At 35.9% G+C, this 27,101-nt stretch overlaps 1 protein-coding gene across 2 annotated transcripts in view; it reads right to left on the bottom strand.

Annotated features, from left to right (window-relative positions):
- GRAMD1C (GRAM domain containing 1C) overlaps positions 1 to 27,101 on the bottom strand; it is a 40,488-nt gene that overhangs the window by 5,663 nt on the left and 7,724 nt on the right. The window contains exons 3-12 of one of the 2 annotated variants that reach the window (XM_039256643.1): positions 26,063 to 26,195; positions 22,860 to 23,022; positions 15,829 to 15,966; positions 10,231 to 10,349; positions 8,454 to 8,596; positions 7,585 to 7,688; positions 5,867 to 6,043; positions 4,482 to 4,539; positions 2,585 to 2,695; positions 2,258 to 2,363 (exon numbers count right to left, since the gene is read on the bottom strand). In XM_039256643.1, coding sequence (XP_039112574.1) covers positions 2,258 to 2,363; positions 2,585 to 2,695; positions 4,482 to 4,539; positions 5,867 to 6,043; positions 7,585 to 7,688; positions 8,454 to 8,596; positions 10,231 to 10,349; positions 15,829 to 15,966; positions 22,860 to 23,022; positions 26,063 to 26,195 — 1,252 coding nt within the window. The remainder of the gene's footprint in view (positions 1 to 2,257; positions 2,364 to 2,584; positions 2,696 to 4,481; positions 4,540 to 5,866; positions 6,044 to 7,584; positions 7,689 to 8,453; positions 8,597 to 10,230; positions 10,350 to 15,828; positions 15,967 to 22,859; positions 23,023 to 26,062; positions 26,196 to 27,101) is intronic. The other variant, XM_039256644.1, reaches the window with a different exon arrangement.

Here is a 27,101-nt window from a genome sequence, read left to right as displayed (position 1 = left end):
GTAGGATGTGGATGGCGTGGGTGCTTTAATGTAGGAGAGACAAGGCAGGGGCCACGTGCAGACGGGAAAGACCCACTTGAATGAGGGAGACTGAAAATGGGAAGCTTGAGGATGACGGATGGGTGGAGTCTCCCGCGAGCACATGCTGGGACTCTCCTCACAAGCAGAGCCACGCTCTGACAGCCGTGCACAAGCGGACGGGGTGCAGTGATTGGAAGGTCTGTAGATCTGGCTTTAGAAGGAGAGGAAAACTCTCCTTTCTCTTTGAGGCAGAGTCATCAGTTGAGAGTCAGGGAAACAGGAGGCTGAGGAGGAAAAGTGCAAATATGACCCATTCCTACTGAGAACGGGAGGAGAATGGCACCAGGAGCTGTAGAGACCACGCATGTGACAAATGCTGGGGCCTTTAACGCCCCACATGGTATCCTGAGAAATGCTCAATAATTGAACCTTCTAAGAAACCAATGCATAGAAGAAAAGAAGGAAACAAAATATTAATAGTGACTATGTCTGAATGCTAGAACTACAGATTTTCTTCTACCATTCACTTTTTTAATCTTGAAAAGTATGCATATACTATATTATGACGGAAACAGTAATCTTTATTTTTCAAAGGGAATCCTAAGTTTTGGCTCATGGAACTGAGCAGCACGTATTGATGATACTGTCTTCAACAGATAAATGTTTACAGCAAAACATCAGAACAACCTAAATGTTCATTCTTTAATAGAGAACTGGTAAAGTAAGTAACTATGGCACACTTATACAGTTGAATTCTATGCACTTGTTAAGAGGAACTGCTTTGGGGCGCCTGGGTGGCTTAGTCGGTTAAGCGTCCGACTTTCGCTTAGGTCATGATCTCGCAGTTCGTGGGTTCGAGCCCCGCGTCAGGCTCTGTGCTGACTGCCAGCTCAGAGCCTGGAGCCTATTTCAGAGTCTGTGTCTCCCTCTCTCTCTGACCCTCCCCTGCTCATGCTGTCTCTCTCTCTCCTAGAAATAATAAAAATATTAAAAAAAAAAAAAAAGAGGAACTGCTTTATATGCTAATATGGAAGCATCTCCAAGATACATGGTGAACAGATAAAAACAAAATAATAGTATATACAGTGTACTTCTATAAAAAGTTAATATTAAGCATAAATTTTTATGTAGAAGTATCAATAAAAAGGATGAGGTAGATGTATACAGTGGACTTATAAACAACACAGGTTTGAACTGTGAGGGTCCACTCCCATGTGGATTTTTTACAAGACAGTACTGTAAATGTCTTGTAATAACAAGATGATTTAAATGATCTTCTTAATAACATTTTCTTTTCTCTAGCTTACTTTCTTGTAACAATACAGCACATAATACATGTAACATGTAAAATATGCATTAATCGAGGGGCACCTGGATGGCTCAGTCAGTTAAGGGTTCGACTGCAGCTCAGGTCATGATCTCACAGTTTATAGATTTGAGCCCTGTGTCAGGCTCTGTGCTGACAGCTCAGAGCCTGGAGCCTGCTTCAGATTCTGTGTCTCCCTCTCTCTCTTTGCCCCTCCCCTGATCATGATGTCTCTCTCTCAAAAAGAAATCAACATTAAAAAAATTTTTTAAGTAAAATAAAAGTATGTGTTAATCAACTGTGTTATCAGTAAGACTTCTGGTCAATAGTAGCTGTTAGTAGTTAAGTTTTGGGGGAGTCAAAAGCTATATGTGATTTTCTACTGTGCAGTGCTCAGCATCGCTAACTTCAGCATTATTCAAGAGTCCAATGGGGTGCCTGGGTGGCTCAGGTGGTTAAGTGTCCAGCTTCGGCTCAGGTCATGATCTCACAGTCCATGGGTTCGAGCCCCGTGTTGGGGTCTGTGCTGACAGCTCAGAGCCTGGAGCCTGCTTTAGATTCCACATCTCCCTCTCTCTCTGCCCCTCCCCCCTCACTCTCTGTCTCTGTCTCTCAAAATAAAATAAAGATATTAAAAAATGTTTTTTTAAAGAGTCCAATATACATGCTGATATGGAAACATCTTCAAAATAGATTACTAATTGTAAAATGAGAGTATACAATGGTGTGTACAGTATGCTCCCATTTTGGAAAAAAAATACAAGTGACTATACATATAAAATACATACTACAAAAACTGGCAAGGGTAGTTGCCTCTAGGAGGGGAGTTCTTCAAATAATGGTATAGTAAATATTCTCACAGAACCAGAGGAGTAACTGGTTCATACTGGTATGAAAGTACTGAGTACTGTGGCACACAGAGTTGCCTACCTGTTCAAGCATCACGATGGAGTCTCGGAGCACTCCTTTTAAACGATGGGCCTGGTCTTTGTTCTTTTCAATATTCTCTGCTCTTGACAGCATACCAGAGGCTAAACTGAAAAAAAAAAAAAAATCTTAAAAATCAGGGGAATAGCTTCAAATCTTGTCATTTCTAGAAATCATCAGTGCCCTATAAATTTGTAAACAAAGCAAAAAATTTAAAAAAGCTTATGACTATAGTATAGTTAGCAGACCAAAACCTCTAAACTGGAATTCAGTTTTCTGCAGCTACATAATTACTGAAATAATAACAGGTTGAGGGGAAAAAAGACTTACTACAGAGATTTCTCTTCTTGGAGGTGGAGATGGTAAAGGGACTGAGCAGCAGATTCTATCTTTGACAGCTTCAGAAACAGCGTCACGTTCAACAGAACTAGCAACAGCAAACTAGGCAGAGAAAATTGTACCTGGTTAATCCACTCTTATCCAGGCCTAACACATTGCCATGTGCAGAACAGACACGCAAAAACTTTAAAAATGTATGTTGTCCAGACTAGTCTCCAATTACTGTTATTATTTAAACCAGTTATCTCCATTTTATTGTATGAGATAATTACTTTCAGGTAATAAGTGGATGGTGAGGAAAAAGTTAGAAGGTTAACTAGAGTGACAATAAGGTCCTGAAAAAGGCAGATTGGGATTTGTCCCTGAAATCTCTCCTCTCTGGGAGGAGTCCTAGCCAGTGCTGATGTGCAACCACCAGCTTAGAAATCTACCAGGTAAGCTTGAGCGATCTATTTTTGGGTGCTTTCAGCTTAAGCAATTATACCCCCATCATGCTGCACTTCAAAAAGAAAATGAAGATCAATATGAACTTGATCTTACGTAGATGGTCATGTACCTTATTCCCTGTGAAAGCCAAAACAAATTTTTAAAATTACTATTCAGCAAAAATTTCTTCTAGTTAACTTAGACAAAGGAAGTATCAAATCCCAAATATACGTGGATTGCATCATAAATAAAATGTTACATGCTAAATGAATTTACTGTGTTGGGTCTCACAGCAGCATTTCAAGTGAATGGATGCATTTCTTATTACACATATATACAAATATAGGGGGCATCATATCTCTCCCATTTTTTTCTGTTAAAATACTGACCTGCCCTTAAAAATATATAGTATTCATCCTGCCCAGAAGATTTTTTTAAAAATGAAAGCTAAGGTAGGAGGAAGAAAATCAAATCTATGAAATTATTGTGGCACTGAAATGGTATATACATCAACATTTCAACCTCTGACTATAAATTTTCTACATAGTAATACAAAATATCACTAATATTTAATATTCAAAATTCTAATAATTTGCTCTAATAGCGAACCAACTTAAGCAGAATATAAAAACCTCTTGTAAAGCTCAAAGGTATATCAAACATTTTGTATATTCTGAAATCTATAATTAGAAAAAATAGCAAATATAAGAACTTCATTCCACAATATATTCACCAAGAGTGTATCACCCAGTCAGAACCAATTCAATTAAATCTAATGGACTACCTCAATATTCAAATACAGCCATGTAGATAACAGTAGTCTATGACCCTAAAGGGTAAGGATCATTGGTCTAATCAAACAGAGCAAAATAGCACTATTGGGATTTCACCAGCCTGCATATATAAATATTCTCTTTAAATCTATGGAACTTCCAGTTAAAACCTATGATGGTAGAAATAAATCAGATTGATTTTTTCAGAACAAAACATTTATTGAAATGTGTACTTGGTATGCCCTCAGATTTAATAATTCTCCTGAAAATCATATATCAAAAACTGTCAGACTGAAGCATATAAAATTAATGTGTTTGTAGACCAAAATTAGTCAAATAGTGACAATTTCTTTTTTTCTTTTAATTTTTTTTTAATGTTTATTTATTTTTGAGAGAGACAGACAGACAGAGCTGGAACAAGGGAGGAGCAGAGAGAGGGGGAGACACAGAATCTGAAGCAGGCTCCAGGCTCTGAGCTGTCAGCAGAGAGCCCAATGTGGGGCTCAAGGTCATCAACTGCGAGATCACAGCCTGAGCTGAAGTGGTACGCTTAACTGACTGAGCCACCCAGGCCTCCCAAATAGTGGCAGTTCAACACAATAACATACAAGTGCATTCAAATCCTTTTGGAAACTACTAAAAGATAAGTGAAGACACAAGCAAAATAAGCATGCAAAACAAATACTTACAAAACACTCATCACCACAATAAGGGCAGTGTTACAGATTTCCATTTCCTTTTTCTTTCCTGCAGATCATAAACACACACACACAAACCTACATTAGAATAGGATTGTGATTAACACTGGTTAAAATTTAATTTCATTTGAAAAGAAATTTCATTTCTTCATTGGAGAAGAAATTTTGTACATGAATTGTAAAAACAATTTGATATAGGGTGAATTCCCAGCACCCTTTTTTTGATTTCTAATGTCCTAACATGAAACAAATCTACAAAAAGAAAACCTATGTCAGTCTGGCAAATTTGGCCTACACTACAATTAACTTACTCTAAATAAATAAGCAACTCAATGCATCATGTATGATCTCTAGCTAAGTTCCACCTCTGCAAATAATACTTGTGGTGGGTTTATATGCAGTGCTTCCCTCGTTAAATTTTTTAATCATCTTCACCTGTTTTCTGTTGCCCAAACTTTTAAATTCCAAAACTAAAGAGCTTAAATAGTAACTAAGTAAATAGTCACACTAAGATATAAGCCTTAGAAGAGGATTGGATAATGTAGAATGCAAAGGATGACAGTTTTAAGTTCTAAGAGAGAAGGAATAACAGTAGAGGCAAGATGTCTTCAAATTTGAGAATGGGGATAATAACAGTCAAATTCCATCTTTGCAATTTGCTGTGTTGGACCTGACACGTACAGAAGGACTGAAAGCATATGATCAGTTTCGTACTTTTTTTTTTAATGTTTTATTTATTTCTGATAGAGAAAGGGACAGCATGAGCAGCAGAGGGTCAGAGAGTGAGGGAGATACAGAATCTGAAACAGGCTCCAGGCCCTGAGCTGGCTGTGAGCACAGAGCTGACATGGGGCTCAAACCCACAGACCGCGAGATCATAACCTGAGCCGAATTCAGACGCTCAACTGACTGAGCCACCCAGGCGCCCCAGTTTAGTACTTTCAAGGGCAGAAGTCACATGTCTGTAAATGCTAGGTAGAAAGTTAACGAGTGAACCAGCCAGCAGCCAGGGACAGTGGTGGGGACTGGTGAATGGGGGCACATGCTCTGTCTAATGGCACATCTTCTATGAAGTTTCACTGTTGCTGTGAAGGTATTTGGGTCCAGAGCTGTCAGATGTGAGTTTTTACATAAAAACATCCACCTTTTAAAATATCAGGTGGGCCAAATAAAATACATCTATTGGCCATATGCCTGGCATTTTTCAATTGCTTCTTTACACTGACACATTAGTTATACTGAAGGAACTTGAGTTTGATAAACATTAGAAAAGGAGAGAAAAAAGGGAAACCTCCTAACATGCTCTACAAACGAGACACACTCTGCTTCATATAAGTAAACTAAAATCTTCCATCTGTTTACTACATAACAGCTACCTGAAATATCCCCTTTGGCATCCAAGCCCACATCTCCAGAAGAGCGCTGAGAAGAAAGTTTAGGAACCGTTTCTGCTGTTCGGTTGAATGTTCGCCTTCTCCTTCGTAAGCCACTAAGTTTTCCAGTGTCTTCAATGGACTGATTTAACACAGATTCTTCCATTAATAAGTCTGATTCTAAGAAGGAAAAAAAAAATCTTTAGACAGCAGAGAAACCTTCTTGACTAGAAGATGTGAGGATGGGGAAGGGGTTGTTTTGTTTTCAGTTTTGTTTTTAATTGTTTTAATTGCTTTATTTATTTTGAAAGAGACAGAGACAGAGTGTGAGCAGGGGAAGAGCAGAGAGAGAGAGGGAGACATAGAATCCAAAGCAGGCTCCAGCACAGAGCCCAGTGCAGGGCTTGAACTCACGAACCACGAGATCATGAATCTGAGCAAAAGTCAGACACTTAACTGACTGAGCTACCCAGGTGCCCCATCAGTTTGTTTTTCTAAGCCTTGGTAACTTTCTTTAACTATTACTTAGGTTCTTATGGCCTAGATTCAAACCTTACTATTAATAAAAAGGTTTGGAGGGTAAAGTGATCCTATAATGAGGCTTCACTATTCTAGGAAGAATGAACTGTATTAATAAATGATGGGATCATCAGAGCAAATTCGCCATGTGCTATATCAAATATTAACATAATGATTTCAGTTATAGAAACAACAGTCTAGCCACTTACACTGGATCATTAGAAAGATTTCCAAGAAAGATTGTGGTATTGGATTGTCAATATCAAAGGAAGGAGGAGAATATAATAGTTCTAGTTTATAAACGAGGGTTTGCAAAAAAAAAAAAAAAGTAAGTACTGGCAAGAAAAATCTGCAAACAACCTAAAAACCTCATTTTTGTTTCGACCTTTCCTTCTCCAGATTTTTTATTAGAAGCTCATTATCCAGTGGTCAAACTAATTTTTGAATTTCATTTTTTTTTTTTTTTTGCTCTTGATTAGGAGCTTAATAATGAATAGCCAAGAGAGAAGACCAGGAAAAATAATCAACAAACTAGATAATCGAGCCTTAATTTACCCTGAGCTGACTGACCCCCAGCTTTTCTTTAACCAGAATTAATTATGTTCATGTATAAAGATGTATTTTTTTCATGTTTTATTTTAAGGAATACCCAAACCAAACGACTATATCACTTCCTCCATTTTAGTGCCCACCTCCACCAAGTCCATACATGTATGTGTTACCATTGCTATTTGGCCTGCATAAACCAGGGAGGCTGCACTGATAAGGATTGTGGGGTGGAGGTGGGGCCACCAAGGAACACAAGTGCATATTTGTGATAAGTTATGCAGTGTATCACTAGTCAGCCTTCTTGGCTCCTTGCAGGGAGTGTGACAGCCCCTAACTGTGTGACCTTGGGCAAGTCACTTAACCTGTTTCCGTATTTATTCTTTAGTAAAATGGAAAAAAAAATAATAGTACCTATCGCACAGTGTTGTAATGGGTTGATGTTTATAAAGCATACAGAACATATCTGGCATATAATAAGCATAATATGAGTGTATGTTAGACCAGTGAAAATTAAAAGTTTCCAAATTCCAAGTGGGGTAATTAGGACCCCTTAGTGGGAGTCAATTCAACATCATCCGCCATGAATCCAAATGAGGAATCAATCTGTTTTGATTGATAAATCAAGTAATAGATAAATCAAGTAATTTACAAACCAAGCTGTTTGAAAGAGTCCTCCAATGAACTCCAGGAATTCTTTTCAATTAGAGATTTGATAATTCCCCATGGTTGTTTTCTGTATTTCAAATCTGTAGAAACTCTAATAAAATAAGGAGGAAAAAAGTTTACCTCAAGGAAAGAATTTAGTTCTATTATAGTTCTATCTATAATCTAAATGTAAGATTATATCCACTGGAAAGCCAAAGGAAGTCATTAAGACTATGAAAGAAAATTTATTCACTGATGACTACTTGTTAAAAAATTACCATGCTGCTAATAATTTCATGAAATTTTCCTTCTAAGTAATTGGCATTTTATTCTTTCCGTCCTCTAGCCCTGAATGTTCTTTACTTAAATAGCAATAAAGGCTCAAGATAAATTCTAAATTTTCTAAATGCCTTGTATAAAAAAATCTCTAGTGGTCATAAATGAGAAGAAAGTAACTACATTAACCTAGACCAGGCAAAGCACATGGTGGCCCATCACTATCTTCCAACATTTTTTATTTCCCATTGCAGCAATGTGCTCACCATGTGCTCCTCAAGAACTCACAGCTGCCTTGACATTGAACAGAGTCCTTTGACTAGTTCTGGCCACTGGACGGTGAACGCAGTTCTACAGCTCTCTTCTCCTATAGCAACTGAAACAACACATATTCTGGATGGTGCAGCTACAGAATATCAGTGTTCATCGGCTTGTGTCCTTGAGTAAGGAGCCCCACCCCTCTGCTGACCACTGGTGGACATAGAATTTGAGCAAGAAACAAGTGGCCTTGTCTAAGGCCACTACTAAGATTTTAGGATTGATATGCTCCAGAATAAAATCTTACCTACCCTGACTAAAACATTCACTTACAATAGCTCACCTCAGCCGGCATTTCTGTTTTGAGGATCGGATGATATGGTATCTATTCAGGGTATAGAAATAATCATGGTAGGGAACATCATGTGTCAGTACTTCTGAATCTACCAAATAAAATTGTGCTTCCCGACTTTCTTTATACAGTGTCTGTCAAAATAAGATTAAACATATTTTTGCATGTTCAAGTTTAATATATCAAATTCCTTGCCAATTTAGAACACATATACTAGAATTCCTTCTCACAAATTACAAAAGACACGAGAAGAGCCAGAAGAACCTCCATGTTGGCCATGCAATATATGAATTGAGAAGATGGGACCTGCAGAAATAGTATTTGTTGCCTCTCTGTCATTTCATTGTACAATTATTTTTTAATTTCTTTTAGGTATGAGGAGGAGAGTCTCTTGTGTGTGTTATTAGTTTATAAAGATTTTGAAGTGTTCCTGATTAGGGGAACAATTCAAAATTCAAATTGAATGAAGCGAGGACCAACCCATAAATACCTAAAAATTTAACAATCATACTTCAACAAAAAGCACAGGAAGGGGACAACCAAAGAAAACAGGATTTCTTTAAACAGGATTTGGAGTGGTTACTGGCCAAACTTTCCTCATTTTAACTGTACCCTTTCTACCTATCCTGTAACAGGATACATTGTCAAAGATTCCTCAATATCAAAACACCAAACTTTTCTTTTTTTTTTCTTCCTTAAATAGTTTATTGTCAAGTTGGTTTACATATAACACCCAGTGCTCATCCCAACAAGTGGCCTCCTCCATGCCCATCATTCCTCTTCCCCCTTCCCCACCCATCTCAGCCCTCAGTTTGTTCTCAGCGTTCAAGCATCTCTTATGGTTTGCCTCCCTCCCTCTTCCAACTATTTTTCCCCTTCTTCTCCTGCATCATCCTCCGTTAACTTCCTCCTAATCCACCTATATGTGCAAACATTTGAATACCAAACTTTTCTTAAATAAGTCCTTTTAAACACTGGACCAAAACCATAATAGCATAACTAATTCACATGTTAAGATATTTTCTAACTATTTGCAGAACAGATACTCTATACTTCAACACAAACTGGTCAAACACAAACTCTACTATAAAGACAGTGCCATACTGGCCATTGAGTAGAACACTGAATATCTTATCATCTCTTCCCATACATCACAGCACCCCTCTAGTTATTTGGCTATAACTCTTGACATGATCCCATATATCAGATTCCAGTAGTGTTCTTTATTAAACCACTTATTATGAAAAAGTAAAAACATACACAAGAGTAAAACTGAGGTATAATGAACCCTCATAAACTCATTAACCAGCTTCAACAATGTTAACTCTTGCCCAGGCCTGCTTTATCTGTACCCCATCCCCACATTTCATCCCTCTATCACCATGCTCTGCCTGGCTAGATTACTTTTAAAGGATACCCCAGACATCAGAATAATTTTATTCATAAATATGCCAGTGTATCTATTTTTTCAGTGTGTCTCTTTAAAAGATATTCTATTCTTTAAAATATAGCTACAATCCCATTAGTACATGTAAAAAATTAGTAATTCCTTAAATCTCCTAAATATATTTTTAGTTGGTTTGTTTGAATTAGGTTTGATTGATCTGGTTGATATGCCTCTTCAGTCTTTTTTAATCTGTAACAGTTCCTCCTCCCTTTATTTTTTTGCCATTTATTTCTTAAAATTGTCTTGTAAACTGGTGACTATGACAGGCTTCTCTCTTCCCACATATATGATTCTTTTGGAATACTGATGGAGTAAACGTACCTGCTTTTCAGTGGCAGTGGTACACTTTCCAATAAGTGGATTATTAAGGACTATAGTGTAGGTCATGGTTCTCAGCTGATCACCTCCAGGTTCTACTTTCCAAGGGGTGGACACTACATCTAATCACAGCAAACGTAAAGAGTTATTTCTAGAACTCTGAAGAGTATGACTTGAAATGGAATCAGAGGCAGGGTTTTTTAAAGTATAATTAACATACAGTATTGTATTAGTTTCAGATATACAATATGATTTAACAGTTCTATACTTTACCCAGTGCTCTTCATGGTAAATGTACTCTTAATCCCTTTCACCTATTTCACCCATGTCCCCATACACCTCCCCTCCAGTGACCACCAGCTTGTTCTCTGTATTTGAGTCTGTTGTTTTGGTCTCCTCTGTTGTTTTTTCTTTCGTTTTCTTAAATTCCACATATAAGGCATTTAAGAAATTCCTCTGTCTTATTTCACTTTGCATTAATACCCTCCAAGTCCATCCATGTTGTTGGAAATGGTAAAATCCCATTCCTTTTTTATGGCTGGGTAATATTCCATTATATCTATCTATATCTATGTATCTACCTATTGATCTATATCTATATTTATAGATATCTCTCTATATATATGTATGTATATGTATACACACATACACACACCACCACAACCACCACCTCTTCTTTATCCATTTATCTGTTGATGGACACCTTGGTTACTTCCATATCTTTGCTATCGTAAATAATGCTGCAATGAACACAGGGGTGCATGTATATTTTTGAATTACTGTTTTCATTTTTTTGGGTAAGAATCTAGTAGTGGAATTACTGGATCAATGGTAATTCTATTTTTAATTTTTTGAGGAACCTCCATACTGTTTCCCATAGTGGCTGCACCAGTTTGCACTCCCACCAATAGTGTACAAGAGTTCCTTTTTCTCCACATCCTCACCAACACTTGTTACTTCTTGTGTTTTTGATTCTAGCCATTCTGATAGGTGTGAGGTGGTATTTCATTGTGGTTTTGATTTGCATTTCCCTGATGACTAATGGAAAGAAGTAGTTTTTAAGCATTTAAAATTTTATTTTTGACCAGTCCTAACATGCTTTTGACAGTGGTATCATTTTGACATTAAAGAATAGTAAAATTAAATGTAAGGCCCTCTTCTGTTATGTGACATATTCTCTATCTTTGATCCATTCACTTCTAAATTGTTGTCTATTAATACACTTTTTTTCTTTTCTTAAGAAAAAATAAAAGTTGTTTCATCTGTAGGCTTCATTTTAAAGTCCCCAGTACCTATGAAGAGAAATAATGGCACCAGCCTTATTAAATACAAACAGAACAACACTTTAAGATTCCTAGCATGGAGGAAAAAACCTTGAAAGACATTTGCCATTAAGCAACAATAAGTCCTTGATCCCAACTTGTGGAAAAATCATGTTAATAAGAAATCATGTAATGAGAAATCATGTAATGTTAATGGCTTATCTGTCAAAATCTTTAATCAAGAAGGGGGCTATAGAATATAATGATATAACTTTTTCCAAGTTAAGAAAGCTATAGGATAATTTCTCTGTGTTAATGGCAAGATCTTGTTTAAAATCCTCTCTTATTTGCCCAATAACTACACAGTAAGTAAAAACATACTTTGAGCAGAAATATATTTTTAGGACCTAACACAGGTCATTTAACAAGGCAAAGACTAGGAATGTATAGGTAACAGCATCATGAACTCTTTTTCAAAGATCTGACTAAATCACCGAATACTGTTAGCACAAATGGACTTATTTAGGCAGTTAGTAGACTTGACTGCTATTTGTCAACATCTTAAAATACAGAAGCCTTATCTAATCCACTACCCATTACCAAAAAAAGAAGCAATGATTTGTGCTATAGACAATTTTACTCAACTTCTTTCATAAAGCTAGGCCCTGAGATTTTTTGAGGGACCCTGAAGCTGCATTTTCAGTATGTAGAAAAATCTTACAACTAAAATAAAAAGGCAGCATTACATACTATAGAATCTACCATACAGAATAAAAATTCTGTAACTATAACTATATATGTATATATAGTTATTTAGTTATTTTTAATAATCTCTACACCCAACACGGAGCTTGAACTCATGACCCTGAGATCAAGAGTTGCATGTTCTTCCAACTGAGCCAGCCAGGCATCCCCACCATACAGAATTTGCTGTAAAAAATAATTCATTTAATTGTACATGAAAGAGGAAACAAAATTTATTCCAAAATACTTTTCAAAAGATTACTTTGGTCATATGTCAGTCTGTATCAGAAAAATTATACAAATAATCCATTGTTAATTAGCAACAGAATTTTAAGATATCATTGGATTCTGCTGTTAAAACTACACACTATTCAACAAAGCAACTATTAACAAGGGTAAAAGTATGTCTTCCACTTGTATCGTCACCAGTGTCACCAGCAATCCTACTGAATATCATGTACCAGAACATAGTTAACAACATTTTGGACTAGTCAAGCCCCACAATACTTAAGTAAAGCTCATCATTATATAAAAAATCAGGGATGAAATTATTTTTAAAATACAACAATATACAAAGGACACATCAACCATTTTGATATACTGAGTTAAAGTAATAAAATGCAGGAACTGCAGAATTCTGTATGAATCTTTTGATGTAATAAAGTGGTAAAATTGGTAAGTCTTCACACCCATTAGGATGGATGTTATCACAAAAACTGAAAATAACAAGGGCTGGCAAGGATATGAAGAAATTGGAATGTTTATGCATTGCTAAGAGTAATATAAAATGTTGCAGCCATTCTGGGGGGAATGTAAAATGATGTAGCCATTATGGAAAACATTATGGCCATTCCTCAAAAAAGCTAACCACAGTGTTACCTTATGATCCAGTAAGACCACTTGTAGATATATACCCAAAGGAATTGAAAGCAAGGACTCAAACAGACATTTGTTCATCAGTGTTCACAGTAGCATTATTCACAATAACTAAAAAGTAGAAACAACTCAAAACTCCATCAATGGATATGAATGGATAAACAAAATGTGTATATACATACAGGAGTGGTACCCAGCCTGAAAAAAGGAATGAAATTCTGACACATGGATAAACCCTGAAGACATCCTAAGTGAAATAAGCCAGACACAAAGGGACAAATACTGTATGACTCACTTATTTGAGGTACCTAAACTAGTCAAATTCATAGAGACAGAAAGTAGAACGGTGGCCATCAGCAGCTGGGTAAAGGAGAAATGAAGATTTATTGTACTGAGTTGCAGTTTGGGAAGATGAAAAAGTTCTGAAGAAGGATGGTGGTGATGGTTGTACAATGCGAATGTGCTTAATGCTCTTGAAATGAACGCTTAAAAATGGTTAAAATAGTCTATGTTATGCTATGTACATTTAACCACCATAAAAAAATGGTGCCTCTTGGGAATGGCTATATGAGTTTTTATTATACTATTCATGCAACTTGTCAGAGGGTTTGCAATTTTCAAAATTTAAAAGTTGAATAAAAAGACTTAAAACTGAGTTTTGAGTTACAAAAGCAGTGTCACACAACTGTTAACATTATCAAGCTTATCATTTTAAACTACCTGATGATTTAAAAAAAAATCAAGTGGTGCTGAAATTTTAGTTTAGTGCCAAAATTAGGTTAAATCCATAAATAACTGACTATACAAAAATCTTTCCATTAAAAAAGAAACATGTCTTAGTATTTTTAAAAAGAAGCCTTTGAAACCCATTCTCAAGTAATAGAACTTTGATTACCAGGTAACAAGGTCAGAAGATAGCAAAATGGTGTACGATCATAAGCAGATTACCTCTTTGGGGGCAAAACTTCTGATGAATTGTAAGTAAACAGCACCATTCCTACTACTGTCTACTCTTGTAATGAGCCAGAAGTCTTTGCTTCCAAAAGCCATTTATAACATCAGATAACAAATACAGTCATCCATATTGAAGCTAGATAAATATCAGTCACCTGATACAGTTGTGAGTCGAAGAACAAACTTCATTCAGTACCAACATAGAATAACATGCTAGTTCCATGGTCTTTACAGCCATAAACATGGCAGGGCAATATCAACAAGCATCATCTTAGAAAATTAAGAAAAATAACATATCCAACTCTTTCAAAATATCAGGTTCTCCAGGTAGATGTAAATAGCAAGAAAATACAAAATAGAAATAGAAGAGATATAGTCAAATATAAGCTACTGAGTGAAGAGGAAAATTTATATTCCTCAGGTATTCCACATTTTTAAAACTAGAAGAACAGAAAAAAATGTTTTTTTAAAACATAAAGTTCTTAACATAATTGTAAGACTCAATAGCTATCAATTAGAAATCACTTTGCCATACTACTCTGAATAATAAGAAAAAAGTACTTTTGTATCAGAATCCACATCAATGATATAACCTGTGAATACAGTTATGACTACATAGAAGTTTGAAATAAAAGAATAATATCTAATGTTTAATAAAGTGGCTCATTTATAAACTATTTAAAACTGCCTATAGAATAAATTTCTCTGACTCTATCAAATGACTCGACTTACATGAATCTCTGTTGCTGTTTTATGTTACATAGCAATCTAAACCATGTGCTCCCAAAATTTACAAAATATTTTTGAATATTTAGGATAAGTTCAGTTTCAAACTATAAGCTTATTTGAGATGTTTACCAAAATAGAACTTTTAACACATAATCAGTGAAATCCTTTTTATGAGTATAACTAATTTCCTAACCGGAAATTTTTTTCTTTTTTTGGTATTTTCATTGAGATATACCATAGCCACTGCAATCTCAAGTGTATATATAGCTCCATGAATTTGCACAAATAAAGCGCACATGTGTACCAGATCAAGATAGACTTTACCAATATCTTTTGAACTATATAAAGAAATCATAGTATGTACTCTTTTGTGTTCTTTTGCTTAACATTAAATCTGTGAGATTTCCTGATACTGTTACAAGTAGCAGCAATTTTTTTTTCATTGCTAGCATAGTAATCTTTTGTGTGAACATACACAATTTGTTTATCCATTCTGTTACTGCTGGGTATTTGGGCTGTTTTGTTTTGCAACCATTATTAATAATGCTGCTATGAACACTGTAGTATGTAACTTTCAGAGTACACAGGTACCCATTTCTAAAGGATACATAACTTATAGTAAAATTGGTGAGTCATAGAGACTTTTTATGTTCAGCTTACTGCCAAACCATTTTGCAAAGTGATTGTACCAATTTAACAGAGGACCTGACAGAGCATGTCTAGTAGAATCCAATTGTTCTGCAATGGAATCCTTTTAAATGAAGTTCAAATAACTGAACTGCTACATTAATAAATAAATAGGGTTTCAGTTTTCAAAGGGTTTGAACTTCATTGTAGGTAGGATGTGACTAACTGAACAATTATACTGCTTATATGTAAATTTAACCAAAATGCTTAAATACTAGTTTATCTATCACCAAAATAAAATTGAAGTCTAATTTTTCCCCCTGACAACATCAACTAATTTATATAGGCTCAACTCTTAAAGGATAATAAAATTCTCCCAAATTTGTCATTAGATAAACACAAAACAAACCTATTATATTTCTAGAACTGGCAAATCTCTGCATAAAGCTTGAATTGGTGAAGAGCAATTGAAACATTCTCTCAGCACTGATATGAAAAACACGGTTGATATAAAGTCTTCCATGAAGATCTTTCTCAGGAATATTTTCTGGGGAAACAACAACAAAAAGAAAAACAGGACTGAAAGAGAAGAAATTAAGGAATGGTAATTTCAAGATTCTGTTTTGCTTGTTTTGGCACAAAATGATTTTTAAATATGATTACAATGATCAGCACATCCCAAAACGCTATTAAAACACTAAATTGGCATTATATACATATATACTGTATATAACTATACATAATATATATTTAATCAAACTAATATGATCAGTATTTCAGTCATCAAAACACTATAGATATAAAAATATTTAATTTGAACGATATAAACTCTTGTACTTTATAAGAGTATTTCAAAAGTCACAAGGTTAATAATAGGATATATAGAGGTGTATCTACCACAGCTATTAGCAGGTCCTATTTCTGAATGGTCACACATTCAGCAAATATTAAGTCATGAGTGACTCTAATATCTGCTGCACTCACCAACTTGGTAGCCTGAATAACGTTTCCAACCTGACTTAAAGTTGCCTGCCCCAAGACAAGTACCAATGTATCCACAACCTATTCTCAATACCACACATTAAAAGAACTAAGAAATCCTTCTGAAAAGTATTCATCAAAGCTAAATAATGCCCAGTGGAATATTTAATTTTTCTGGGAATCTAGTAATGATAATGATGTTGAAAACTACTGGTAGCAAATGAAGAAGCAATATCTGCTTACTTCTCCTTGTATTTCCTGGAAATATTATATAAAATAGTCCATGCTTATATGGTGCTTACTATGTATCAGGCATTGTACTAAGCACCTTACAAGCACCCATTTATCTTATCCTCGAAGCAATCCTGTGAGATAGGTGGTATTATCATCATCTTCATTGTATAGATGAAGAAACTGAGTCACTGAAAGAGACTGCCAAAGCTCCATGACTAGTGAGTGACTGAAATGGAATTCGGATTCACTACAGCTCCAGGGCAACACAAACTTAACCTCTAATTTAAAAAAAAAAAAAAAAAAAAAAGACAGCTAGGAATAAGAATCAGGTAAAGGAAATAGAGTAAAGCAATCCAATATGAAATTTTAATGATTTCAGGACTAGGATTATTTATTATTTCAATGATGATGCTCCACCAATACAGAATAAAAACTGACAAAACCAACTCCCCCCACCCCCCCGCCGTGTTACAGATATCATACTCTAAGAACTATTTGTGTAGGACATCAGTCAGTATTAAGCCATGGAAAGCAATCTGGTCAAGCAAAAGGCAGTAGTCTAAGAATCAGAAAAATTCTTCTAGCTCTGCCTTCACCCCAACTATTCTTTATTCTCCCTCATCAGATGATTTGTGTTTCTCTATTTTGCTACAGGTGCAAAGAACTTAGGGATATCAGGCAGATATTGATTTACCTTCTCCCTGCAACAATACTTTGTGTAGGCAAAAGCTAATCACAGCAATTTCAAATAATGGCTCCTTCAGTAGAGAAATAAATCACTGAAACTAGGTAATGTGCTAAGGTTTTCTGAGATAACTTCCCAATTAGGCTTGAGAAATAACCTTTTCTGAAATAGAAGTAATATATATATGTTCATTGTAAAACTAAATCCATATATACAAAGAAAACAAGTATAGGTGATTCTATTAATCTTGTTCATTTCCTTCATGAACTTATCCCGAATTGTAATTTTTATCTTTACTGGCCTGTTGATTTATGCAATGCCTCTCTCCTGCATAAGACTCTAAGTTCCATCTGCGTAGGGACCATGTCAATTTTAAACATCTATATACATTATGTATTTGCCACATAATAAGTGTTAAATAACTATTTTTGAATGAATGACTATTGAAAATGCTTTTTAAAAAGTATCTTAAGGTCAATTTTTATTCATGGGATTTCCATTTTGCAACCATATTTTTTAACTTTTTATTTTGGAATAATTTTAGATTTACAATTAAGGAAGCTGGGTGTTATTGTTACCCTTTCCCTAAAGTGTCCTTTTTTTGTACAAGGAACTAATCAAAATACCACATTGCATGTCACTGTTTGATCTCCCTCGTCTCCTCCAGTTGTGTCAGTCCCTCACTCTTTCCTTGTTTTTTAATGGTCTTACACACTTGAAGAACTCTGGTCAGTTATTTTGTAGAATGTCTTTCAATTTGTGTTCATTTGTTTTTTCACAATTAGACTGGGGTTGTGGATTTGGGGAAGAATACCCACGAAGGTGAAGTGCCCTTCTCATCAAACTCAGGGAATCCAGGGTATCAGTATGATTTATGATAATGGGAGCCTTGATCATTTGGTTAAGGTGGTGTCTGGCAGGTTCCTCCACTGTAAAGTTACCATTTTTGCCTTTCCATATTCTGTTTGTTAGAAATGCTCACTAACTAAGTTCCGCCCATGGTCGGAAGAGGGGGAGAATTAAGCTCCACTTCCTAGAAGGGCGAGTATGTATGTATAGTATTCAAAAGGCTGTAAGGAAGACTTGTGCTTTCTCCCCCATTTACATATTTATTTGATCATTTGTATCAGTATGGACTCATGAATAGCTATTTTATACTTTAGGTTATAATCCAATACTATCATATTTATTTTGTTCCTCAATTTTTTTTTTTTTTACTTTGGCCATTAAGAACTCTTTCAGGCTGATTCCTATGCCCTTTTGATGTGCTTCTTTTTTTTTTTCTTTTGAAGTGTTTATCTCTGGCCCTATAAGAAACTCCAGCCTCATTTTCCATATTCCCCATCTCAGCCCTAGAAGCAGTCATTTCTCTAAGGAGCTCTTAAACTGTAATTTTTCAAAAGTAAGTTTCTTGTTCATGTTTATGAAGGAAACAAATTACACTCACATAAACATTTCAATACGTTTTCATATTTCATTTAAACTCCATTATTAGATCAATTGTTCTATATTACGACTAATAAAATGGAATTTGTGGCATTACTAGTGGAACTTAATAACACCTTTGATATGGAAATTAATTCAAGGAAGTAAGAACATGAAATAAACTATTTCCATCTGGGATTATTTATTTATGACATTCATAGCATCACCAGTGATCCTGCGGTGGCATATGAGGCTGGCAAGTGGCATTTCAAGTAGGAAAAGCAACACCACTCAACCCGAGAGCAGGTTACTCTTTCCAATGAAGAACAAATATTTCTTGAATTGAAAATCTTCAAACTTATCAATTTGAAAGTGGCCAGTGGAAATGATGGGAAAAGTGAGTCAGATAAATAAATATGAGAAGGACATGGGCATGAATAAACTAAAGCCATATGTTAACAGTGTTTTGAGAGTTCATGAAAAATGTACAAGGTAGGTGTGCAAGAAAAGCGGATGATTTGGAGTTTGAGTAACTAATGACACACAATTTGTTCTATCCTGTATCTTCTTAAAAACTGGTGACCTGCTGTCTTCTTGACATAGTTTGAAGGCTTTCTTTACATGTGAAAAAACAAGTTCAATTTGAGAGTATTGTTCAAAAGCCTGACTCAGGTAACAATGTCAGGGTTACCTGGTTTAGTCTCATGGCCCTTCCCTGATGTGCTAGACTATTTTCACGGCTTTTTCTGTGCTTTCCCCAGAGGCCTACTTGTCCTCACCTTTATTAATAAGCATCACCTGATATTTGATTCCTACTTTTCTTTGCATGAGTTTCCAATTCATCTTGTTCTGTCAGCTCTAGACCATGGATTTTAATTTTGCTATTTTTATGTACCATTCCTCCAGCATAATCTTTGCCTTGCTTAGCTCCCATTCTCAACATAAGTGACTTTGGTTAGGGCACCCTATCACACCAAGTTCTAATCCCAGCAATTAAATTTTCTTATAGTTTTTATTTATTTTTGAAACAGAGAGAGACAAAGCATGAGCGGGGGAGGGGCAGAGAGAGAGGGAGAAACAGAATCCAAAACAGGCTCCAGGCTCTGAGCTGCCAGCACAGAACCCAACGCAGGGCTTGAACCCATGAACTGTGAGATCATGACCTGAGCCGAAGTCGGACACTTAACTGACTGAACCACCCAGGCGCCCCTCACCCCAGCAATTAAAACTAAACTTAATTCTGTCATGACACAGCCCAGGTGTCTCATGCCATCAGCCAGTTTGTCAGCTTCCATTCAAAGCTTTACCTCCTGGGGCAGATGTTTCACAGACTATCCATGACATGATAGGGCAGGGCAGGTGAAAGAAGTAAATCCTGACAGCAAAAGAAATATTATTTTGGCAGAAAATACAGCCACAATTTCCTTACACTTGTACATGTGGATACATTGTGTCAACTCATCTTCATCTGCCAGGAAGCTCCTAGCACCTTCACAAATTCTCTGAACCTTTACCCAAAACTGAGCAGGTGGTTAATAAGCTGCGGAAAGCCTATCAGCAATAGCACTCTAGATAAACAAGTTCTTCTACAGCTTCTTCTGTGAAGTATTATATATTGAATTTTTAAGTTCATATGTGGTTTAAAAGATTAAAACACAATGCTCAGCATCTGGTTCAGAAGGTGGCAGCCCAGAGCCCATTTCTAGAAGTACAGAAATATCCCTAACAAGGCTCCTTTCAATCTTGGTGGGTTCTAAACTGCCTACCATAGAGTAAGAACATTTAAAAGAGAACCAGTCGAAGCAGATTCTAGGCTAACTTTTCCTATATGGGATTCAGTTAAACTCCACATCAAAGGGAGCATAATAGTTGTTTCAGGTCCCTCTGTAAGATATCTCATGAGGATACATGAGTCTAGAGGGAGTCTCTCCTTCAAAATGGTCCAGTTCCCCCCTCCCAAAGATTACAATTTATAGATAGCAGAAGAGAGAAAAAAGGGAAATCCTCTCATTTTCTCATTCAGCCTACTCACAATGGTCGATCAAAATACTATAATTTTAAATAAAATGTCTGGTTTAAAATAATCTGCCATCTACTTAACTCTCTGTAAATCCACACACAGATTTCCTGGGATGGTTTTCTTCTTTTGACCTTTCTTATTTTCCCCACTAAACTGACTTCAAATATCCTCATAACCTCACAACTTCCAGAAAATAAAAAATAGATTCATTATAATACCCACTTAGTATGTACGATAAGCCTGAAATTTTGAAATCTACTTAGGGGAAGGAACAGAAGTACTTGACTTGTTATCTAATGATAATCTAATAAGGAGAAAGTCATCACATGCACCTTAAAGAAAACCTCCACAAAGGAAAGCTAAATGTTACATGTAAGGTCTTACTGCTGTAAAACCAGTCTTTAAAGGGACATCAGCAAAGAGGAAATGTGATCAGGGCTGACATGCAATATAGCAACTGCGCTGCTGTTATTCTCTATTTCTAGATATGAACACAGTTTATACGAGATATAATATTTTCCGTTATGTAACTTATCATTAATGTTACTTTTACAGGATCAATAAAGCTTCTTTCTGAGGACCATTCTTATAAAAGAGCAGGTTAAAGAAAAGGGGGGAAAAAATCCTGTTTGGGTGTCACTTACCTATGTGGCCACTGGGTGCCAGAGTAGATCTTCCTAAAGTCACAGTTCAGCCAGGCAGATTACTAATTCACACATACTGCAGTATATCAGTATATCAGTATATCAGAGCATGAATGGTAAGGGCACTAAGAGAGTCTAGTCATTCATGGAGCTCAGTCTTCCTAAAAAACTCTCAACTGTATTTTCAAAAGAACTCAACAACTGTCCAAATGCATTCTATTATTTTTAGGAACTACTATGTTTTTAGTTATGTTTTTAAGATCATGGATTTAGTTTTCATTAAAGATACTTACAACAGCATTCCCAAATCAAATTCTAACTTGATTTGGATTTTGGTTTTCAAAGAGTGGGTCTTGGTTTGCTTTTGGATTTGGATTTGATTTTAGATTTGACTTGGATTTAGTTTTGGTTTTCATGATTTGGTTTTCATGTACAGTAAAAGGCTTCAGGAAATCCCACACCAGGTCTAATCTGAAATAGTAACTGAAGTAGCAAATACAGTCATGTCCTACAGACCCAAACTACTCTAGTATACCCATTCCCAATATTCTGAGCATTGCCAGATAGAAAGCAGATACAGCAAAATCCACTGACATTGTTCTCTTTCCTGAAATTACAAAGTAGTCACTACTCAGTATCTTTCACAATGTCTCCCTACTGCCTTCAGATGTCAACTTTACAATTTTAAAAAAAAGGTTTATTAAAATGTCCACTTAACAAGTATGATAAGCTCTAGGTTTTCAGTATTAACTTAGGGAAAGTAGAACATGATTTTCTATAAAATTTCCTTTAAGCACCTGGGTTTATTTTTATTATATTCTCCACTTTTGCATCTCTCTCTCTTTCTTTTTCCTTCCTTTTTTTTTTTTTTTTTTTTGGTAGTTAAAAGAAAGTACAATCTATGGTGTCTATAACACCATGCAGATTTTTATTCAGGTTTGCTTTTCCATTGCTACTGCTCCATCTCCATTGACTTAAGGCTTAGAATTTTAAAAGCTAAATGTGATGGAGATCTTCACAACCCAGGCTTCTGAAAAGTGGAGATGGGTTAGATCTAGCAGCTTCTTTCCCCTATTTTCTATCAACTTCCACCATTCCTTTGGTTCTTTTTTTTTTTTTTTTTAAATGTTTTATTTATTTCTAGGAGAGAGAGAGAGACAGTGTGAGCAGGGGAGGGTCAGAGAGAGAGGGAGTCACAGACTGAAACAGGCTCCAGGCTCTGAGTTGGCAGTCAGCACAGAGCCCGACGCGGGGCTCGAACCCACGAACCGTGAGATCATGACCTAAGCGAAAGTCGGACGCTTAACCGACTAAGCCACCCAGGCGCCCCACCTTTGGTTCTTTATAGAGTGAGAATGTGAATAAATTCTCAATGTGCACTCACCCAATACAAAAATAAACATTAAGAGACATGACTGAAATTTTATTATAATTTATAAGAAATTCTTTACCTTCATCAACAGAATCTGAAGTGCTGCTTTTGTACAGAGAAAGATATTCATTTTTATTCAAGTCCAGTGATTTTGATGGCACTCCACTTAATCTCTTCTCTGAAGTTTGTAAAGGATTCTTTTTCAACTGTTTCTCACTTTGGGGTTCTTCTTTCCCTAAGCCCTAAAAGGCAAACAATCCACTTTAAAAAACAGATTATTGGCTTAGAATTTAAAATGAGATCTTTAATAATAAAAACTCTTTGAAACACAGCTCTTTGGAAAATGTTATGTTTGCATCACTTTTCCAATATAGTCAATAAAATATTGGTAAATAATAATATATGATAATAGATTCTGAAATCGTCTTCTTACACAGTACTGAACAATAAATTTAGGAAGAACATCATATAAAAAGAACTCACAGTTAACATCACGTGAATCACTTGAGCAGAAGGGAAAGGGGAGCAGAGGACAATAATGGAGCAGTAGGCTCTTTAGGGTGGGCAGGGAAGAGATGTCAAACCCGATTAGACCCCAGACAAAACCTGCCTCATCATCTCAAGGAATAGAACTCTCCCATTCTCAAGACCAGTAGCTACAGGGAAAGAGAAAGAAAATAGACAGAATAAGAGTTGCATAAGAGTACAGTGGAGGAGAGAGGATCAACAGGAAACAATTTCACAGCAAACTCATAAGAACACAGTTGGCTTTGCTGCTAAGGGATTAAAGGATTGGGCATTAACATATATTCAATATATGATACTATCTATACTTTCTGAGAATGGTTTAATCAAGATATGCCATTTCTATAATAAATTACTGTTAGGCACTAAAGTTTGAATGCCATTGCTATGTTAGTATTCAAATAAAATAGTATTGTAATTCAGTTTAATAGAACAGCATAAAAAATATCAACTCTACAGCGAAGGACTTTCTTGCATTGAAAGAAAGCATATCTACAATCCTTACACTTCCTGCCCCAGGAGATCTTTGGTCAGCACTGAAGCTCCAGGGAGGATAAAGTTTTCTAATGGCCACTCAGAGAGAAAAATAGCAACTGGGACCCAGGCTACAATTTATGAAAGGATTAAACAATCCTAGTCAGAGGACCAATTCTTCAAGCAGAGATTACTGCCAAAATTGACTGAGACTTGATTTATTTGGGTGTTCCACACTACAAAGCAATATGCTTACTTAGCTGACCCAGAGCCTCTCTAGCAGATGCTGAGTAATTGTATACACATATTTCTCCTGTTGTTTCTAATTAAGGTATGGCTCCTATTATAAAGACTATAGACAAGTACTTATAGGAAAAGTAACAGTCATTATCTTTTAGTGGTTGACATCTGAACAGTTTTTATATCTTTGTGTTCTTTTCTATATTTCCTGAATTTTTACAAGGAATTTAATTTTATAATTTAAGAAAGACCTATTTCATCTTAGAAAAAAAATTCTATTTCTCACTTTTTGTTATTTCCAACTTTCTTGGAAGTAAAAAAAAAACAACCAAAGTTAGTGACATATGATATTTGTTGACATCTGAGAATCTATCTCATCTTACTGTTCTTGGATGCAAAAAAAAAAAAAAAAAAGGACTGAACTTGTATATTGCATTCCATAACCTGAAAATGTCAATGAATATATGACCAATGTTAAAACATTAAAATCTTCCTGTACATACCATTCCCTTTCCTTAAATGAAATATGACTTCCCTCAGAGACAAAACTAGAAGCAAGAACCAATGGAGTTCTAAGAGCAGGAACAGAAGACAAAGTCAAGGAGGTTGTAAGAAAGACTCAAGATTAGTAATTTTGAGAATTCATCCAGTCCTCAAAGTCAGATTTTTGGAAAAGGATCAGGAGATTGCAAGAGACTTCCTGTCCTGTTACCTACCCAAAATTTAGTGGTTTGGTTTCCTCCATGAGAACTTTTAAAAAGAGATTAGCATCCAGAATCACCTTCCTTGCTACTGTAGTAAGTTCCTAAGGGTCTCTAGATAAATAGTTTTGCAAGAAATCCACAACACAAAATCAGACTAAGATAAATGAATGATGGTTGCCTGAAATAAGCTGATAACTTAGTGGCCTTTACATATTCAATTTCAATGTTTGAGAGCTCCATGGGAGAAGTTACAAGAGGCCCATTGCTGGCCATGTGCAGATTCACCCTCAATTATAATAGCTTATGGTTATTGAATACTTAATGTGTTATAGGGATTGTTCAAAGCAATTTCACATATATTAATTCATGTAATCCTTATTAAAAAAATCCCGTGGTGTATTACTGCCTTCATCTTACAGTTGAGAAAACAAAGCATAGAAACGTTAAGTAATTAAGTTAACTTACTTAAGGGCATTCAGGTAGCAAGTGGCAGAGGTAAAATTTGAAACCAAAGCTCTACTTTAAACCAAGAAAGTCAGCGTTGGCCCCAAACTTGCATCCCCAGTCAGCAGAACAACAGCTGTACAATAGGAGCAGTCTCAGCACTTAGAATGTGGTCTTTAAATACCATTCTTCACTAAGAACAATGGCCCATTAGGAAAATGGCTAATACTAAGTCTGGGACAGTAAGACTGGGACCCATGGTTGTGCCAGAAAGAAGGGAAGCCATCAAATACTATTGATCATTTCTAGAAGACAAAGGAGCCCACCTGAAGAGGCTCCTCTTGTCAGAGGAGACTAACTGAGTATTAAAAATAATGATAAATAATGACTCAAATGATAGAAACCCATTGGGGGGGGGGACAAAAAGCAGTGGGCTTATAATGACATTTGAAAAAATAAAGGAAGAAACTATTAATTAACTGATGTGCCTTTCATAGTCAGTTTACGAAGCATGTTACTCAAGCATGCTACTCAGGGTTCTCCTCTTCCCCTGCAAAACAGATTCTTTTCACCACACACCACTAACCCTGAGAAAAATTCTGCTAACTACAAATTTCTCTATCTTATTTTATTTTTAATAACGCCTATCCTCCTTATAGACGGATGCTCAGGGAACCGTCTGGTAGTTTTGCACCATATCCAGCTCTGAACAGAACCACATATTATTCCCATGTAACCTCGGTTACTTATAGACTTAAAACCTTTTCCTAAAATAAAGGCGCAGTTGGCATCTTAAATTTTAAAAATTTTTCACACTATATTTTTATTTGATTTTACATTACGACTAACACATGACAGCATCAGGTATATTTTAAAAGGGATATCATACACTAACCCCTTTTGGTGAATTTCCATCAATTGACTCTGTTTCTGAAACACAATTAACTGATTCTCGGGTAAAACTGACGGGCTTGGAAAATTTTTCATCTCTCTCCCCACAGTCATCCAAGATGCTTCTTCCTGGACTTCTATAAGAAACACATTATAGAAATATAATCAATGTCAATTCCATATAAATAAGTGATTTAGTCTCCCCACTGAGGTATTTTCTATTATACAGCATTTTGACAACAGATGATTTTTGTAATGTAACAAATAAGTGCTACTTATAACAAGGCCAGCTTCTTAAATCACATGCAGATTGACTTTATTTCTGAAAATAAACTGTGCTCATATGAGATCTTATAAATTTTAGAAACCATTAAAAAATTAACCAAGTACAAATGGCAATAACAACAAGTAACCCAATGAATAGTATAGCTGGTTTAAATTTCAGTTGTGGACTGCCACAAAGCTTTGAAATGTGCAGGTTAGATGTTTGGATTAGATACCAATCAGCATCAGAAGTCAGGTTAAGACTTCCTTCCTTCTAAAATTGGCAGAAGACCTCTGGGAAACAGTGTGGAGGTTCCTCAAAAAATTAACAATAGAACTCCCCTATGACCCAGCAATAGCACTGCTAGGAATTTACCCAAGGGATATAGAAATGCTGAGACATAGGAGCACATGTACCCCAATGTTCATAGCAGCACTCTCCACAATAGCTAAAACATGGAAAGAGGCTAAGTGTCCATCAACGGACGAATGGATCAAGAAGATGTGGTTTAAATATACCATGGAATACTACATGGCAATGAGAAAAAATGAAATCTGGCCATGTGTAGCAACATGGATGGACCTAGAGGGTGTTATGCTGAGTGAAATAAGTCAGGCAGAGAAGGACAAATATCATGTTTGCACATATAGAAGGATTAGGAGGAACTTAACTGAGGAACAAGGGGGAGAAGAAGGGGAGAAATGGTGGGGGAAAGGGAGAGAGGCAAACCATGAGAGACTCTTCAATGCTGACAAAAACTGAGAACTAATGGATGTAG

Source organism: Hyaena hyaena, unplaced genomic scaffold, assembly GCF_003009895.1.
Source record: "Hyaena hyaena isolate Hyena2069 unplaced genomic scaffold, ASM300989v1 scaffold_582, whole genome shotgun sequence".
NCBI classification, from domain to species: Eukaryota; Metazoa; Chordata; class Mammalia; order Carnivora; family Hyaenidae; genus Hyaena; species Hyaena hyaena.
This window is presented reverse-complemented; position numbering and strand designations above follow the sequence as displayed.